Source organism: Panicum virgatum, chromosome 5K (genome assembly GCF_016808335.1).
Source record: "Panicum virgatum strain AP13 chromosome 5K, P.virgatum_v5, whole genome shotgun sequence".
Lineage (NCBI taxonomy): Eukaryota > Viridiplantae > Streptophyta > Magnoliopsida > Poales > Poaceae > Panicum > Panicum virgatum.
In genome coordinates, this window is record NC_053140.1 from 33,936,006 (window position 1) to 33,953,744 (window position 17,739).

The 17,739-nt window shown below is 49.9% G+C and overlaps 2 protein-coding genes across 2 annotated transcripts; both read right to left on the reverse strand.

Moving 5' to 3' along the window:
- Window positions 1-1,301: 1,301 nt before the first annotated feature.
- LOC120709506 (translation initiation factor IF-2-like) lies at window positions 1,302-4,303 on the reverse strand. Its single transcript, XM_039995174.1, has 2 exons — window positions 3,181-4,303; window positions 1,302-1,740 (listed from the first exon to the last, which is right to left on the reverse strand). The coding sequence occupies exons 1-2, from the start codon at window positions 4,057-4,059 to the stop codon at window positions 1,696-1,698; spliced, it is 924 nt and encodes a 307-aa protein (XP_039851108.1). The 5' UTR covers window positions 4,060-4,303; the 3' UTR covers window positions 1,302-1,695.
- Window positions 4,304-6,068: 1,765 nt separating this feature from the next.
- On the reverse strand, window positions 6,069-9,528 carry LOC120709507 (plectin-like). The gene is made up of 3 exons (XM_039995175.1): window positions 7,999-9,528; window positions 6,693-7,678; window positions 6,069-6,570 (listed from the first exon to the last, which is right to left on the reverse strand). The coding sequence occupies exons 1-3, from the start codon at window positions 9,134-9,136 to the stop codon at window positions 6,247-6,249; spliced, it is 2,448 nt and encodes an 815-aa protein (XP_039851109.1). The 5' UTR covers window positions 9,137-9,528; the 3' UTR covers window positions 6,069-6,246.
- Window positions 9,529-17,739: the final 8,211 nt, after the last annotated feature.

Here is a 17,739-nt window from a genome sequence, read left to right on the forward strand (position 1 = left end):
CACCCCCACACTTAGCCATTTCTCGTCCTCGTGTGAAGGAGAAAGGACTAAGGTGGATGCGAGAAAGTGACCGGGTGATCATAGCCTAAGAGTGGGAGGGGGTGAATTAGACAACTTAAAACCTTAACCTTAGGCTCCAACTAGTATGCACATAAAATTAAACTATTGCATGATATCTAGATGTGCAACTATGGTTCATCTAGTGTAAAACTCTCATCCCAAAAGAATTTAGCAACCTATAGCCAATCTTATCAAAATACTGCTCTATGAAAGTAAAGACACACAAGTTACAATATGAAATGCGAAAACTTAAAGATGGAATGAGAGGAAACAAACTCCCAACACAAGGATTTATCTCGTGATTCGGTTAGCCATGAAGGCACATCTACATCCATATTGTTGAAGCACTCACGAAGAGTTTTACTTCTGGACAATCAAGTCTCTTCCCTGAACACAATCACGATCGCCTTGATCCCATTTTCCACTAAGTGCTAAACACATTTGGCTTGGCTTGATCTTGTGTCCAGGACCATGAATGTAAAGTTTCATGACGTGGTTCCACGGTTGATAGGCCGGCCGGCCTGGGATTTCTCCCAATTTGGCTCACTTTTAGATATGTTGCTCCTGCATTCTAATATCCATCAAACTTGTGGAACTTGTTAGTATAAGTAAATTTTGCAAGATTATGATCCTGAAAGTATGAAATTTGAAGAAATGTTGGTGGTAAAAATCATCGAGATCGACCGCCAACACAGGGTTGTCACCACCTGACGCCTACTACAACGGTACCGTGGGGTGGAACACAACCTGAGATAGCTAGCCAAGCCTGGGCACCACGCCGACAACTATTGAGCTACTTACTACTACCGTATACTTAGGTAGAAAGCAACCTCAAATAAATAGAACTTGCTACTTACGCAGACTCAGAATCCTACAAATCAAAGAAAGTAACTAAACAAGTAACGCTCTGAGGTGGACACAAAATATGGAGTAAGATCGAGAAACTTGGATCCACTACTTTAGCTTGGTTTTCACCAAAGCTCACACCTCACACTCTCCCTATAAAGGGCAACAACAAAAATAAAACTTATATTAGTACCGGTTGGTAACACCAACCGGTACTAAGATGTCTGGCCTGGCTCCATGCATGGCAAGCAGTTTAGTACTCACCATTTAGTATCGGGTGTAGTGACCGGTACTATAAGTACACGCGCACTTAGTACCGAAGGAGCAATACCGGTACAAATCAGAGGTTCCCGCCCGGTACTAATGCTAGTTTTTCTGGCAGTAAAAAATCTAAATTAGGAGAAAGTTATCGTTTATATACATACGAGTACTTCTTTCTTGATGAACACATGGTTCTACATTATTATTGCCGTATCGAATCTTGAAGGAACTGGCTCAATCGGTTGTATGTACCACGCACAACCGATTGGTTACACGTCTGCTGGTAGGGTCCAGACATGAGACGACATATATATGTGTGGCAAAGTTTGGGTCCCGTGTAACAATGGCACCGTGCGTTGCAAACTTTTTAAGCTATATACATGGAGCCGTTCCTGCCTTGGTGCATATGCTTGTACACTTCAAATAAAAAATATCCATGGACCATGGCCACCGCACAGTTGCAATAATTAATAGCGCCCCCGATTATTTGCAGTGGCGTCATCAACCTCGTTGTCGCCGAACTTGGATCTAGCTCCATGGAGTAATCTGCTTGAAGCTCTTGCGGATACTTGCCTGCCGACAATAAAATTTGCAATTGCTTAAACTTAAGTAGTAGATGTGATCGTGCTGATTGGAACAAAAACTGACATTGTGGAGTACGAAAACAAACTGAAATCTAGGCCAAGAAGTTTCAGAGCATAGGTTTAACTAAGAGTTAAATGCATCAGTAGCCCCTGAACGGGTGCCACTTAGGTCCATAGACTTCAAAAATATATTTTTGGGTCCCTAAACATGTTAAGTGGTGCACAAGATATCCCTAAACTTATAAAGTAGAGCCTCGCAAGTCCATTTCTGGACCATACTAACCACTGTGGTGCACCACTTAACAAGTTTAAGGATCTAGAAATGCATTTTTAAAGTTTGTGGGCCTAAGTGACATATCTTGACAAGTTCAAAGGCTGCTGATGCATTTAACTCTTTAACTAAATCTACTATTTTAGATAATAAGTATACCTCAATATATATATAGTAGTTTCCTTTTCTAGGAACATATGGGGAAATATTCAAACTTTTCATGCAACCATATGGAAAAGGCAGCACGGAGTGAGAATTTCTTTTTTTTTTTTTGTTGCAAGGAAACAATGCAACCATGAATTCTAAACCCATCAGAGACAAGCTTCTATTGACTTTGTTCGTTTCATTTCAATGGCTATCTTCTAGAATCTTTCAGTACATGATGCGAGGTTCAGTGATGCTATGCATGTTACAATTTTCAATGGGGTAGATAGGATAGAACGACTAAACAAGGCTGATTGAAATTAAAGGCGAGTGGCCGGGCATATGGTCAACATGACACCGTTCACACATGAAAGATTTTGTATTGAGCGCATGACATACTGGATTTGGTTGGGAGGTGTTTGTCACTTTGGACTTGCGAGTTGATTTTCTGGCTTGTGGTATCCAGAAGGGTTGAACCATGATGGCACAATGATACGGGACACACATGCTGTGTCTTGCTGTTCTCTGCTCTCTCCGTTTCAAATTGAAGGGTTTTTTTTTTGGCAAATTTAGATATGTAGCTTTTGCGAAAACACAACATACGTGAAAACACCATGTTGCACAAGTATTGCTCCGAACAAATTAAAATGGTTTAAGTCACATTTTGAACGCGGGTGTTTCATGCATAACGACTCTAAGGAAACTGAACAGTGATGAAAGCGAAGTATAGACCACACACTGAGTGGGTGATTGGGCTCATAACGAAATTAAGGATATGGTGTAGCTAGTGATGTGCAGAGCACCTAGGCGCCAACCACGTCCTATTCGCGTTTGCCCTTGCCTCCTGGCACTTCCACCACTGTGCCCTCCGCAGCACGGCCATAACCATCTCGATCTGCCCACTAGATCGACCTCACCTGCTGACGCCCTTCCCTCGATCGATCGGTTTCGACTTGGGTCATGGAAACGGAGCAAGAAGTAGGCAGGTACATGGAGAGCAGAGACGAGCCATACCCAGAGGTGAGACGTGGTCATGGCGGGGAGGCTCCGGTTCCGTCTGAACCTGGTGATCCTCACCGACCCCGCGGCGCACTCGTCCTCCTCGGACGAACCGTCCTCGCGCCCGTCGGCCGGGCGGCGGTGGCCGGGGCCGGGGTCGTCGCCGAAGCAGCTGGCGGACAGGGACGACGAGGACGAGGCAGACGACGCCGCCGGCGAACCCCACGGGGCGTCCGGAGTCGCGGCGGCGCTGAGATGGTCGTGGCCGCCGCCGCCGCCGCCTTTGTTCCTCTTGGTCCCGGCCGCCGGCGCTGTGGTCTTGCTCCGGGAGAAGAGGCCCGCGCCGGCGCTCGGCGTCCTCCGGAACGAAGCGAAGCCGCTGCCGGTCCTCCTTGGCGGCCTCCTGCCGCCGCCGGCGCAGCCGTAGTAGTGAGGGCTGGGGAGCACGGTCCTGGGGGAGGGCGAGCCGTCGCGCTGCTGCTTCGCGGAAGCCACGCGCTGCAGCCGCGGCGGCAGTTTCAGCGGCGCGGGGCGCGCCTCCTCCTCCTCCCGGCCGCCGTTGTCGCGATCGCCGGCACCGGTGGCAGGGGTAGTAGTGTTAGCAGCGGCGGCGGCGGCGGCGGCCGGAGCGCCGGTTCCGGTCCCGCCGTCGTCGCTCTGCTGTTGGGGCGGCGCCTTGGGCTTCCCGGGCGCCTCCTCCCAGAGGAAGGGCACGGTGACGGGCGAGCGGCGCGGCGGCGTGTCAGGCGGCCCCGACGGCCACGCGGCGACGCCCAGGTCGGCCACACGACTAGCCCGCGACCGCGCACGGACGAGGAACAGCGCCGGCGGCGGCGGCGGCTTCTTGGCCGCCGTGGCCGGCGCCGGCGCCGGAGCCGGAGCCTCCGTCCCCATGCTGCTGGCTGTTGCTGGTCACGCAGTCACTGGTATAGGTAGCGCGCAGAGACAAGGCGTGAGTCGAGAGCGTCGGTCTAGTTGCGGCGTCGCGCGCGGTGCTAGCTGCCGGCCGGCGGACGGGATATAAATAAAGCTCGCACCGGCCGGGGAGACGGCGAGTGCGGGGGCGGAGGCGGAGGAGACGAGACGAGAGTAATCAGGGGAGTGGGAGGGGGGGAGCGTCGGGCGAGGAGGAGCGTGGGTGAGTGCGTGACCCTGATAAATACAATGGAACCAAGTCGCGACGAGCCGTGACGGCACGCGCGCGCGACCAGGCCGCGCGGGGTGGTGCTGGGTGAAAATGACACTGGTGATCGAGGGGAGGTAACACGGCCGGCCGCCCCGGCCGCGGAGCACGGGCGGGGCATGAGGGAAGAAAACACAACACCTGCGTGGCCGCATGGCGCCGCGGTGCGTTACGCGGCATCACGTCCGCCGGATGCGCCCATGGCCATGGCCACCGCGAGCACGGCGGGCACTGGAATTGCAGCTCGTGCCGAGGATTATGGTGTACTAGGAATTTGCTGTTCTATTTTTCTTTCTGCAACATGAGGGAGTATACATCACTGCTACTCACTGTCACGATGCAAATAAAGCACAAGGACGCATTACAAAACACGGGGCCGTCCTTGTCACCGGTAAATCGTCTTCTGTAGCTCGCTAACTTACAGCTCTGCCGCTGCCTTGTTTCCTACGCCGCTGGAGCACCAAATGGCGCCCTCCGTCCGTCCACGCCGCAACCGCCCAGCCCGGCTCGGAGAAATTCCGGGCTCCAGGGTTGACGTGCACGCCCCCCCCCCCCCCCCCCTCACACACACACACCATCATCCTTGGCTTCCCGTAGTAATCTCTGTCGTCGATCTTGTCGCCAGCCTTTGTTTTCATCTTGTCGTCGGTCATGACCGGTTCTGTGAGGACGACGACGCGTATATTCCTTTCTTGCCGTTGCCCAGACGCCGGGGGATACGCTAAGCGCTTGGCAAAGCACGCTCACTGATCTGGATGGCCCTGTCTCGCCCGGCCGTAGAGAGAGAGAGAAATAAAAACATGAGGTTTCGGTACAGCTAATAAGCTAACGACCGTGCTTACAGTCTTGTCTTGACAGACACAGCAATTATCATATTGCAATACCTTATACACGAGGCTAAAATGGTTTTTCGGGGGGGGGGGGGGGGGGGGGGGGACGGGGATGAACAGATCTCCGTCATTTGTGTTCTCCTTCAAAACGTGCACTCGGTAATGTTGAAATCTTTTAGATGTATGTACACTCACAGTATGAAAAAGGATATATTGTTATATACTTATACCCGTACCCATATCCTATTTTTTTGTCCACCGCTATCCTCTAAAATTTGTTTATCAGATCATCTGCAAATAAGTAAATAGAAAGTAGAGTATCAATAAATAAATATATTGTTGAAACATACAATGCATACTTGGAACATTCTAGAAGACTGTGGAAATCACAAATAACTAACTTTGTAATGCATGATAAGATCATGACAATGTAAGAAGGTTTTAGAAGGGTGAAGAGCAAGTACGAGTAATAGAGTTGTCTTTGTCAAGTTGTGATCTGAATTCATTTACACACGTATATAAAGGCCGACTTCGAAAGGAGCGAAGCGGAGGCCGTCGTCGGAGTGAAGCGGAGGTTCCTCTTGGGGAGGCTCCTTTTCTTGCGGTGCTTGCTCGAAAGTGGAGTTGGGTTTTCTGTTGGCGCTAGTGGAGGAGGAGACGAGGAAGGTGAAGCGTTCGCAACCCTTCCTATTCCCAGAAGTGAGCGGCTGAAGTCAGAGGAGTGGAAAAGAGAACGAGGAGAAGGGCGGCGGGGAGGACCTCGCGAGCTAGGGAGAGCGCATCTGCCCCCATCGGAGCATCCTGCTGCACATGATTAGCTGCGAGTCTGTGAGAATTAATATGGAGCTTACAAAAGGTGTCTCTGATCAGTTGAAGTGAGATCGATCATATCAAATCTCAATAGCCATGAACCCCAACATTACTGCAACAAAATTCACTTTGCCCGGAAGACCAACGTGCTGCTGCCATTAGTATTAGTTCACTGCAAACCTCCCTTCTAACGCGTCATGGATCAAGTAGTAGTCACGGAACACAGAGAGAGAGAGAGAGAACCACGCAACACAGAGATCAGCGCGTGGTGCGGAGGATGCCGTGGAAGGTGAGCGTGCCCTCGAGGTCCCCGATGATCCGCGCGATGCGCACCTCCAACCCCCGCTGCACGTCCCTCAGCAACGCCCCGGCCACGTCCATCAGCCTCCTCATGTCCACGCCGTCCCCGCCGCCGCCGCGGCCGAGGCCCGGCGCGATCCTGGACTGCGTCTCCAGCAGCTTCTGCCCCGTGGCCACCATGAACCGCTGCAGCTGGAACGTCTCCTCCAGGAACTGCCCCAGCGCCGCGCTCTGCTCCCCGCCGCCGCCGTGCCGCCGCCCCACGCTCCTCTTGCTCTCCTCCTGAAATCGAAACACAGAGACACCACACCACAGAGCGGTTAATCGACACATTCCTCCTCCTGAAATGCAGAAACATTCGTGGTGAAGATGATGGGATGCGAATTCAAATTCGTTTTCCGTACCATCCTTGCGCAAAGGTCGTCGATCTTGTCGTCGAGGGACTGGTAACGCTTGACGTGCTTGCTCAGGAAGGACATCATGGTCTGGTACCTCGTCCTCGGATGCTGTCTGCAGCAGCTGCTGCTGGCTTCGCTCCCCGACGGCTTCCCCGCCGCGGCCTCCTCCTCCCTGCTTTCCGCGGCCAGCTTCTCGAGCACCTGCAGCTGCTGCTTCAGCCGCTTGATCTTGTACGACACCGCCAGGGCGTGGATGTCCATCTTCCAAGCAGAGTTCGTGTTCGTCTTCTGGTCAGGCGGCACGACCACGAGCGCGAGCTCGGATGTCACCTCTTGGGAGCTGCTCGTGCTTGCCAGCGTCTCCGCATTGCCGGGGTCGGTGTACACCTCCTTCTCCTCCTCGATCTCAGACCTGAGTGACTGCCGAGCCGGGGCGTCGTGCTCCGTCGACGACGTCGCCGCCGCGGCGCACGCGAGATCCCGGACCGGAACGACAAGCGCCTCTGCTGCCACCACGTTGAACGCCCTGTGATCGTCGTCCAGCTTGGTCTCTTGATGATACCGCGAGCTGCCGGATGGCAGCCGATCGGCTTCCGCCGACATTGTTCTGTGGATCTTCACGGGTGAACATGGGATGCAGCGGCCGTCGGCGGCGTCTTGGTCCTTGAGTGCCTGCGCTGGGAGCGCCTCCAGCTGCTCCTTGAGCGCCCTGTTCTCGTTCTCCCTGACCAGGAGCAGGGCGTCCACCCCGGCGCTGTGCCTCTCGTGCTGCGCCAGCCGCGCCTCCAGCTCCTGGATCCGGGACCGGAGCCGCGCCGCCTCGACGTCCATGCTCACCGCCCGCCACCGGAACGCCTCCAGCTTCTCGTCCTTGAGCCGGAGCTGCTCCGTGAACGCCTCGACCTCCGCGGCGTGCCGGTGCTTGATCATGGCCGTGTACTTCTCCGTCTCCATCTGGAACCACTCCTGCAGGCCCTGGTACTCCTCCACGGCTGCACGCCGTACAAATCAAGATTTGCATTGTCAGAGAACTCTGGGATCTGAAGAACTGCTGTTTGTTCGCCATTTCTAATGTGTGTCTGACAATTAGTTTGGAAGACGGTGATGTTTTTTTTTTCTCAACAGAACAGAACATGTTTTTTTTTTTGCGGTAGAACATGTTAGAACACAACAAAAACAAACTTTTTTCAATTGAATCCTGGGGACAGCATTTGTGAGCATGTGCTGACCAGATCAGTATAGGAGTACTCCTACCATTCACTTGAGTGAGCAGAAGGAAGCAGAGTATACAGGACAGAGCAGGCGGACATACCGGGCTTGTCGTCGACGTGGCTGGCATAGCGGTCGACGCATTCAATGGTGGTGGTCAGCTCCTTGGCCGTCGCCTGCCGGTGCTCCTTCTTGCCGCCGTCGCCCTCAACGTGGTCCACGAACAGTATCTTGGTGTCGCTGGTCTCGCGCGCCGCGGCGTCGGCGGCCAGTAGCTTGTCGGAGCACCCGGCCGGCTGCGGCTGCGGCTGCTCGGCCGCGCACCGAGCCGACGACCTGGAGGAGCCCCGGCGGTGGCCGCGGGACTCCCACATCTTGCGCCATCGCTCGGCCTCGAGCTCGGCCTGCTTCCGCCTGGCCTTGCACAGCTTCACCTCCCGCACCAGCATCTTCCTGTCCTCCATGTCGATCTTGGACTTGCGCAGCATCGCGGAGAGGATCTTGTCCTTGTGGTCCGCGTCCCGGCGCAGGCGCGCGGCCTCGGCGGAGAGGTCCGCCGCCGCGGAGGCCGCCTCGTCGCGGCGCTCCAGGGCCTCCCGGAGCTCGGCCTCCGCCGTGTCCGCGAGGCGCGCCGCGCGGGCCAGGTCCGCCTCCAGCTGCCGCTGCGCGGACGCGAGCTCCACGAAAGCCGCCTTGTGCTTCCGCAGCTCGGCCGCGTGCTCCGCCGCCTCCTTCCCGGCGCGCTCCCGCAGCTCCTCCGCCGCGCGCAGTCGGTCCTCCGCGCCTCCCCGCCGCTGAATCTCCTGCTCCAGGGCCGCGTCCTTGAGCGCCGCCGCGTCCCGCTGCTCCTCCAGCTGCCGCCGGAGCTCCGCGGCCTCCTCCTCGCGCTTGGCCTCGCGCCCGCGCGCCGCAGCGACGACGGCGTGCACCTGCCGCCGCAGGGACTTGCGCTCGGCGAGCCACCGCTGCTCGTGGGACGCGAAGATGCCCGCCACCTTCTCGTTGGCCTTGGCGTCCTCCGCCCGCCGCTGCCGGAGCTCCTCGGCCTGGCGCTCCAGCGCGGCGACCATCTCCCGCAGCGCGAGCTCCCTGGCGCCAAGATCGCACCCGCCGGCGACTCGCCCCTGCGCTCCTAGAGCGGCGAGGGCGCAAGAAAAGCCGACGCAGTAGCCAGCGGCGCGGTGCACGGAAACGGACGCCGACGACGCCGGCGCCAATGGCAGCGCGTGATCAGCCGCCATCACGCCCGTTGCCTTCCCCACTAGTTCCTGGGTCCTGGCACGTACTGGAACTGAAGCAGCGGATCACTAAGCTAAAGAAGCTTCCAGTCCTAACGGCAGATGGCCATCAGGTCCGCAAGTCTAGAGCGGCGGGAGCAATGGCGGCTCGGCGGCGTCGCGGCGGGCATGATGGCGGCGGGCGATCGGGGAGGAGAAAGGGGGAATCGACGCGAGCTGCAAAGTGGCAAGGATGGATCAAAGCGATGGGGCCTGCGGAGGAGAATTGCGTTGGCAGCGGATGATTGAGTTGCGGGAAAGGCTGTCGCTGGTACGGAGGCGGTCAATGTGGGGAGCTGGGATGGATGGGATTCCAAATGGAGCGCAACGGCCAGCGCACAAAGGAATGCGAGCTCAGCTCCATCGCGTCGCTTGCTTTGCTTCTTTAGTGGACAACAGCATGGGCGACTGGCTGTGCTGGAGTGGAACGCCTCTGTCGTCTAGTTCACCTGCCTGTTTTTTTTTCTCTCTTCGATGAAAAGAAACGACAGTTCATCTGGATTTTGATAATCTCGGCATCAACAAATTAATTAACAGAGATACTAACTTTAAGGATACATATACAGGCGATCAATCTGTATTGTACGATGGGATCCAGCACCGCGCACGTTATCTTCCTCCTCCAAAATTATTACAGAATTCAAAATTTGTTCCACAAATAAATAATTGCACCCTATTTAGAAAGAGCACGTGAAATGAATTAGAACTCCTGAGATGACTTTCATTTTAGAACTGAGGCAGTAATCCTTTCATCTCATCTGATTCTCTTCGATCCATGCCTCCTGCTTTGGCCTGCTACAAGTTCCGTTTTTAAGCTCCTTGGCCATATAGCTTGTCGACATTGTTCACGGTCGATCTTGCCTCGACAATAAAGCCTCGCTACAAAACAATTAAGCGCCCATTGCACTGCTCGCCGTTCGTCTCTTCCATCGCGCTATAGCTCGCCTCCTTCAAAGCTTGATACCGACAGAGACTCCTAATTCTACAACCACAATTTAGCTTCACATGTTGAGTATAAATATCCGATATTCCTGGCAATTGAAATGTAGAAGTGGTTAATCGAAATTTGGCGAGTAAGGGTACCTCGTTCAGTGGGGATCTTCGAGTCAAGGTGAGGATGTAGTTTCACTAGCACCTAGTCCCCGTTAACTCAGATGTGATGTGAATGCATTTTCTTTGTTTTCCAAGATGATTTACCCTTTATCGATGATCTTTTTTTTTCTGTTACAAATGCATGCCGCTTGTTTGTCTGTTCAGGGAAACTATACTGCCCCATGCGCTGAATCCTGGATCCAAAGAATCCTTGTTCATCCATCGCCAGACAGAATGTGGCGAGACACTTGGTTTAAGCCAACTGACTAGGCGTGTAAATGGTACGGATATTTTCGTACCGATCGAGAGGGGTCGCATAGTGATTCGGATATTATTTCCAAATATTCAAAAAAATTCTGATATCCAGATACGAATTCGGATATTTTATTCGGATATCGGATACGGATACAATATGGGTAATATCCGTCGGATATCCGATCGGATAATCTGGATATGTGATTCGGATATTAAATTTGAATAGTTTTATTATATATATGTGTATATATATATATATTAATGAAAATCTAGTTTAAACTGAAAAATTATAACTAATTCATTTGAAATCAGAAAAATACAAAATTAGTACCAATTTTTTTATAAAAATATAATCTAGCTACTGCCACTACTTTAGTTTTACAATAAAAAATATATACATTAATAAAAATTGAATTTGTCTCAAAAAAATTAGAACTAATTCATTTCAAATCAGAAAAATATAAAATTAGCACCAAAATTTTACTAAAAATATAATGTACCTATTGCCTCTCTATAAAAGTTGAATCTTATTTATTATTAGTGTAGTTTAAGAACTAAAGTCAAACTTTAGCAATAATTCGACATTCTATTTTGAATAAATGTTGCCTTTACTCGGTATCCGAATAAACATTCGTGCCCGACATGATCCGCATCTGGTTCACTCCGTATTCGATACACATCTATTCGTATTCATAACCGAAGCAATTCGAATCCGAATCAGATAAAAAATGTGAAAACAAATACAATATCGACAATATTCTTCCGTATCGAATCCATTTACATCCCTACATCTGACATCCACCGTAACCAAGCAGACAAACTCACCCCGTTTTGTACACTTTTGGCCGTCAGGTTCTGGCCGTCAGGTTCTTTTTGGGAGGAAGACCAGACACAACAGAGAGCAGAGCAGGCGTCTTTCTCCTCTGTCAAAGGTCAAAACAACCCTACCAGCCTACCATCCAAATATCCAATACCAACAGGAAAGCAGCTTTTGCTTCTGCCCCCTCCCAGCCTTCTTTCTCGCTGTCAGAGGGACCTTTTCATCCCGGTGCCTCTGCTCCTGGGGCCGGCTCCATTCCCGGATCAACAAGCTTTGTACTGCAGTCTGCATTGCTATGGCATGTGGCCTCCAAAAGGGACTTTTCTTGTCCTACGCCCGCCAGGATCCGGTCGTGGTGGTAAAAGGATGGTCAGTCAGTGACCTACTAGCAATGTAGCATCACAATTCAAAGATGCTGCTGGTTGGTAGTCCGGTAGAACCAACATCTTTGTCCCTAGTACTACCGCTAGTCTACCACTAGCTGCCAGTGGAAAGGATCCTGCACGGTTCAATGTTCAAAAGTTGCTACGAGCACTTCGGCGACCCAAAGTATGGCCCCAGCGGCAAGCATCCATTTTGTGATCTGTGAACCGCCAACTTGGCGAACAGTACATGTTCAACAGGCTTCTAGGCTTCGGCAAAACCGTCCATGGATGGATACGGCCCGCGGCTAATGCATCACGTCCTAGTGTCCTTGTGTCACTATACATTCATTTGGACTTTGGTTCCTGTTCTTGTTGGTAGTGCCTCTAGAGATCTCAATCTCCACAGTGAATACTTAATCTATTTTATTTTTTTATTGTATTTGTTTACGTCCAGCATTGTCTCTCACAACCAAACATTAAAAAAAAGGAAAACAATAAAGCCACTCACATTAAGATATCAGCACACTAGTAACATGGAAATCCAACTTGGAAAACTGAAACAGACGGACCCCCTGCCCCTCAGGCCTTCCTTGGTGGCGTGGCCAGTGGAGGCAGCCTGCGGCTAAGCAAGATCTGGTCGGCTCCTCCCTTCCTTCCCTCTCCCTTTCCTTCAGCTTCCAAACCTAGGTCGTGGTTGCTGCTCCACCATTCACCGCCACCGGCCACCATGGGCCCGATCTAGCCTCACCCTCATCGGATCTGGGCTCCCTGGGGCCGGATCTAGTGGTGGCCCTCCTCCCTCGGTGAGAGTCACCGATGGGCCGGCCTTCTCTCCTCGTTCGGGATCACCGGCCGTCGCCATCGTGTTGGAGGTCATTGGCGGGGATCGAGACACCCCTGACAGCAGCAAGGCGGCGCTCAGTGGCGGGTGAGGGCAGTGCGGTGCAGTCTGGTGGGTTCGTGCCAAGGAGGAACCCGAGGTTGCCGCCCCACATCACCAATGCCTCTACACCAGTGGTCGGTGCTGCGGTTGGGGCCACCTGCCGCTGATGTGGCCCATGTATGTGGTGTCGCTACCATTCTAGGAGCTCAAATTCGAGGCATTGGTATGTTGTTGGTCGCGGTGGAGCCAGCCTTCTTCATTTGTGCATGTATGAGCTTCATTTCTTCTCTCCACCATGATCTACTCTATCGTGCCATTGCGGCTAGGTCGTGTGGTTCATCTAGTTTGGATACTTCGGGTGTGGTGGATGCTTTGCCACCACTGTATCGCTCCTCTGACGGATGTTTTGCTGTCGCCGCATAGGCAGATGCTTTGCCGTTGTGGCTACTCTGAATGTTCGTCGTCTTTGGATGGAAGCTTTTCCATCCTTTGAGTTAGACAGTCCGTATAGGCAATCATAGTGATGAGGTTTCTTTTTCCGCAGGCTCAGTTGTTCTTGGTCGTTTTGTTAGGTTTTTGAAGTCGAGGGGATTCCTCTCCTTTTCTTGTTTTTTGAGGTTTACATTGGGTCAGTAATCACTTGCTTAGTGGTCTGTAATTCTATGCTACGAGAGTTCTCTTGTAGTTGTGTCGTTGTAATTTTCTTCTTAATAATGGAAAACGTGTTCAGGCGTGGTTTCGAGAAAAAAAACATGTAAATCCAACATGAGCTCGTCTCCATGTTGCGATGAAAATTTGATATGAAACCCATAATAATACCTAGTTTAATTTATACAAAGTTAACACTATGAATATTATCACTCCTGGTCGTTTTGTTCTTGGTTAACACTATGAATATTCTCATTTGTGCCTAAAATTAGGTTCTAATTAAGGGTGAGAAAAAGAATAAAATGAATATTATTCTCTCTGATCCACCCCTTTATCACTCCATTCCAATCACTCACTCTCCCAGGCTGTTAGGATTTCTTATATATGTTGAGATGTGGGCTCTACCTTAGAGTACATATATTGTAGGAATTATCCCAAGGTAAATAGGTCACACCTGGATCCTATACATTAAGAGTTACCCTAAGTACCTAATATATATGCCTTGTGCGTTGCTTTTTTATCCTTTCAAAATCACATCGTATCATGCGGCATTTAGGGTCTTTCGAAATGAAGAGAACAATCACCATCGATCATAAGATGGGCGAATAAACATTTTAAAATAGATTTTTTTTAGATAATGGAAACGAGTTCCAGTCTCTGCAAAGTGTATACAACCATTGACTACCTCGACGTCGAGTTTCTAACAAGTTTAGTTTTTTTTTCTAACAGACTAACAAGTTTAGTTGGAGGCAGATAGGACCTCATCAGTACCTCATTTATCGTGGTCGCAGACAACGATCCTTTATTCCCTTTGCAGCGTACATGATGCATTGTTGCCTGGTCTCCGCTACCGCTAGCTGGCAACATTTCTTCTTCCTTCATACACACCCGATGATTCGGCCATACAACGAAACAATAGAAATTGAAAACTGAAGCGAAATACAATGATTTGCTCATTCAATTCTCTTCCCCTCCGATCCGAGACAATAGAAATTGAAAACCGAAGAGAAATACAGTGTCTGCTCATTCAATTCTCTTCCCCTCCGATCCGATCGGTCCACACAAAAGTTGTAGTAGCCAGTGAGAATTGAAGGCAATTGCAAGCGTGTTCGTTCAGACTTGATTCACACATGAGACTGCATACCGGTGTTGTTCCAATAAATGATTGGTGTTCATGCATCTTTTTAAAAAAAACTCATGCTCATGCATCTTTGGATGGGAGATGGAGGGACATGCTTGCACGTACGCTACGCGACGCGTCCATGAGAATGTAAGTTCCTAGTGGCGTTTTGTGGAGATAGTACGTACTCTTGGGCCATCCCTCGATCTCATCCTATGTAGCATGGACAGTGCATGACGCGAAATTGCAGTGCACAGTGACCGTTTTGTCATCTGGCCTCTCAGCGATAGATGATGATTGGGGTGAGAGCGAAATAAACATACACGTATGATATCAGAGCCGACAAGTGAACCAAACAAAAAACGTGACTCCTAAGCAAAGAATTGGAGCTAGAAAGTAGTAGAAACTATCTTTGCTGCATCTGCCTTCCGCACTACCATCATCACGCGCAAGGACCGATTCCTTGAAACCAACAACCGAGCTCCCTGTAATAAGGTCAGGTCGGTCGCCATACGTGTTCGCTAAATAAATAATTGACAAAAAGAGAGAGAGAGAGAGAGAGAGAGAGAGAGAGAGAGAGAGAGAGAGAGAGAGAGAGAGAGAGAGAGAGAGAGAGAGGAAAACACACGTCGTCGGGTGCGAGCGGCTCAGAGCCCATTTTGCTCCCTTGTTTACGGCTCTCGACCTCTTTCTTGGAGCAGCTGTAACTCGTTAGAGAAAGGTGCGGGGGGCACATGCGAGATGCATGTATCCTCTGGCTTGCGCTACCGTGCTTAACATAATGGCGGGAAGAAATCTACATCACCCTCTTAACTATTTTGAGATCAGGCTATAATATCATCTCCTGAATAAAAAAAATGGATATTTAACGATCTCCTCCAACTTTGCAAAACAGTTTACTTATGTTATACTATGATCCAAATTTTGGTGGGAGATTGTTGGAATTTGGGCTTGGCCCATTAAGTATTTCAGTTATTCCAAATAAATCTCAATGGCCCATGTGGTGCAAAATTTTAATCCCACATTGCTAGTAGAAGTTGAGGAGACCATATGACTCTCCTATATATCTAACACATAGACTTCACCGGAGAACATCAATTCGATTATTCCTCTTGTAAGCCACCGTTAGGCATTGTAAACACACACCCGATATAGTAAAGTTTTTATTGGCTGGTGCCCGTGGTTTTTACCATTCACATTGGAGGGGTTTTCTACGTTAAATCCTTGTGTCTCTTGAAGTTTGATCTTTGTTGTTTTCATCATTTTGTTCGCCGTCGCTTCTAACAAGTGGTACCAGAGCCGTGGTTTCAAGTTACGATTTCGTGATGGCGTCGATGAAGTATGATCTACCGATGTTGGACTACAAGATGAGGTTCTCGCTGTGGCAAGTCAAGATGAGAGCTATTCTGGCGCAAACCAATGATCTTGATGAGGCGCTGGAAAAATTCAGGAAGAAGAAGAAGGATGAGTGGACCGATGAGGAGAAGCGGAAGGACCGTAAGGCTCTTTCTCTTATTCAGCTTCATCTATCTAATGATATTCTGCAAGAAGTGCTGCAGGAAAAGACTGCTACATAATTGTGGCTAAAACTGGAATCGATCTGCATGTCGAAGGATCTTACCAGTAAATTGCATATGAAGTTGAAGCTGTATACGCTTAAGATGTAGGAGGGTGATTCGGTGATGGGTCACCTATCTGTCTTCAAGGAGATCGTTGCTGACCTAGGGTCGATGAAGGTTAAGTATGAAGATGAGGACTTAGGTCTTCTCTTATTATGCTCTTTGCCAAGTTTTTATGCAAGTTTTCGTGACACCATACTATTAAGCCGTGATGAAATAACCCTTGCGGAAGTTTGTGAGGCACTCCAGTCTAAGGAGAAGATGAAAGGCATGGTGCAGACAGATGGATCGTCCTCAAGGGGCGACGCCTTGCATGTTAGAGGCAGATCGGAGCAAAGATCATCCAGCGACAACAACGATCGTAGCAAGAGAAATGACGGTAGAGGCCACTCCCAGTCCAAAAGTCCCAAGAAGAAATTATTTTGTAAGTACTGCAAGAAGAAATCTCATATGATTGAGGATTGCTGGAAATTGCAGAATAAGGAGAAAAGGAAAAATAAATCTGATGGTAAGGCTAGTGTTGCTTCTGCTGGTGAAAACTCTGAGTCAGATTGTTTGGTTGTCTTTGCTGGTTGTGTTGCTGGACATGATGAGTGGATTCTTGATTCTACATGTTCCTTTCATATCTGCACTAACAAAGATTGGTTCAGTTCCTATGAGTCTTTGCAGAACGGTGATTTTGTGCGCATGGGAGATGATAACCCGTGTGAGATTGTTAGCATTGGCTCTGTTCAGATCAAGACCCATGATGGCATGATTCGCTCACTGAAAAATGTGAGGCACGTATCAGGAATGAAAAAAAAATTTGATCTCGTTGAGCACACTTGATAAAGAAGGACTCAAATACACCGATTCATGTGGAGTTGTGAAGGTATCTAAAGGTTCTCTTGTATGTTTGCTGGGTGATCTAAATCCTTCAAATTTATATATTCTCAGAGGTTGTACTTTGCATGGTTCTTTTTCTGCTGCTAATGTTGCTAATGCTGAACTTAGTAAGACTGACATTTGGCATATGCGTCTTGGACACATGAGTGAACTCGGTATGGCAGAATTGATGAAGAGAAACCTGCTGGATGGCTGCATTCTAAGTGGCAAGAAGTTCTGTGAGCATTGTGTATTTGGTAAGCACAAGAGGTTCAAATTCAATACCTCTGTTCATACCACAAAAGGTACACTTGATTATGTTCATGCTGATTTGTGGGGTCCTTCCCGTAAACCTTCATATGGTGGTGCTCGTTATATGCTTACCATTATTGATGATTACTCTATAAGAGTCTGGCCTTATTTTCTGAAAAACAAAGATGATACTTTTGCTGCTTTTACAGAGTGGAAAGTTATGATAGAAAGGCAAACTGAGAAGAAGGTCAAGGTGCTTCGCACTGATAATGGTGGAGAATTTTGTTCGGATGTTTTTGATGATTATTGCAGAAAAGAAGGCATTGTTAGGCATCACACCATCTCATACACTCCGCAGCAGAATGGTGTGGCCGAGCGCATGAACAGGACCATTATCTCGAAGGCTCGTTGCATGCTGTCCAACGCCCGCATGAACAAGCGTTTTTGGGCTGAGGCTGCTAATACTGCATGCTATTTGATCAACAGGTCGCCTTCTATTCCATTCAACAAGAAGACTCCTATTGAGGTATGGTCTGGTACACCTGCAGATTATCCACACTTGAGAGTTTTTGGCTGCACTGCTTATGCTCATGTTGATAATGGAAAATTAGAGCCTAGAGCTATTAAATGTCTGTTTCTTGGTTATTGT

Coding starts and splice junctions, on each gene's coding strand:
- LOC120709507 (XM_039995175.1), bottom strand. CDS start 9,136: ATGGCGGCTGATCACGCGCTGCCATTGGCGCCGGCGTCGTCGGCGTCC. Junction 7,679..7,998: donor CCACGTCGACGACAAGCCCG/GTATGTCCGCCT, acceptor TACGGCGTGCAG/CCGTGGAGGAGTACCAGGGC. Junction 6,571..6,692: donor ACGACCTTTGCGCAAGGATG/GTACGGAAAACG, acceptor TTTCGATTTCAG/GAGGAGAGCAAGAGGAGCGT.
- LOC120709506 (XM_039995174.1), bottom strand. CDS start 4,059: ATGGGGACGGAGGCTCCGGCTCCGGCGCCGGCGCCGGCCACGGCGGCC. Junction 1,741..3,180: donor TGACCACGTCTCACCTCTGG/GTATGGCTCGTC, acceptor TATTGTCGGCAG/GCAAGTATCCGCAAGAGCTT.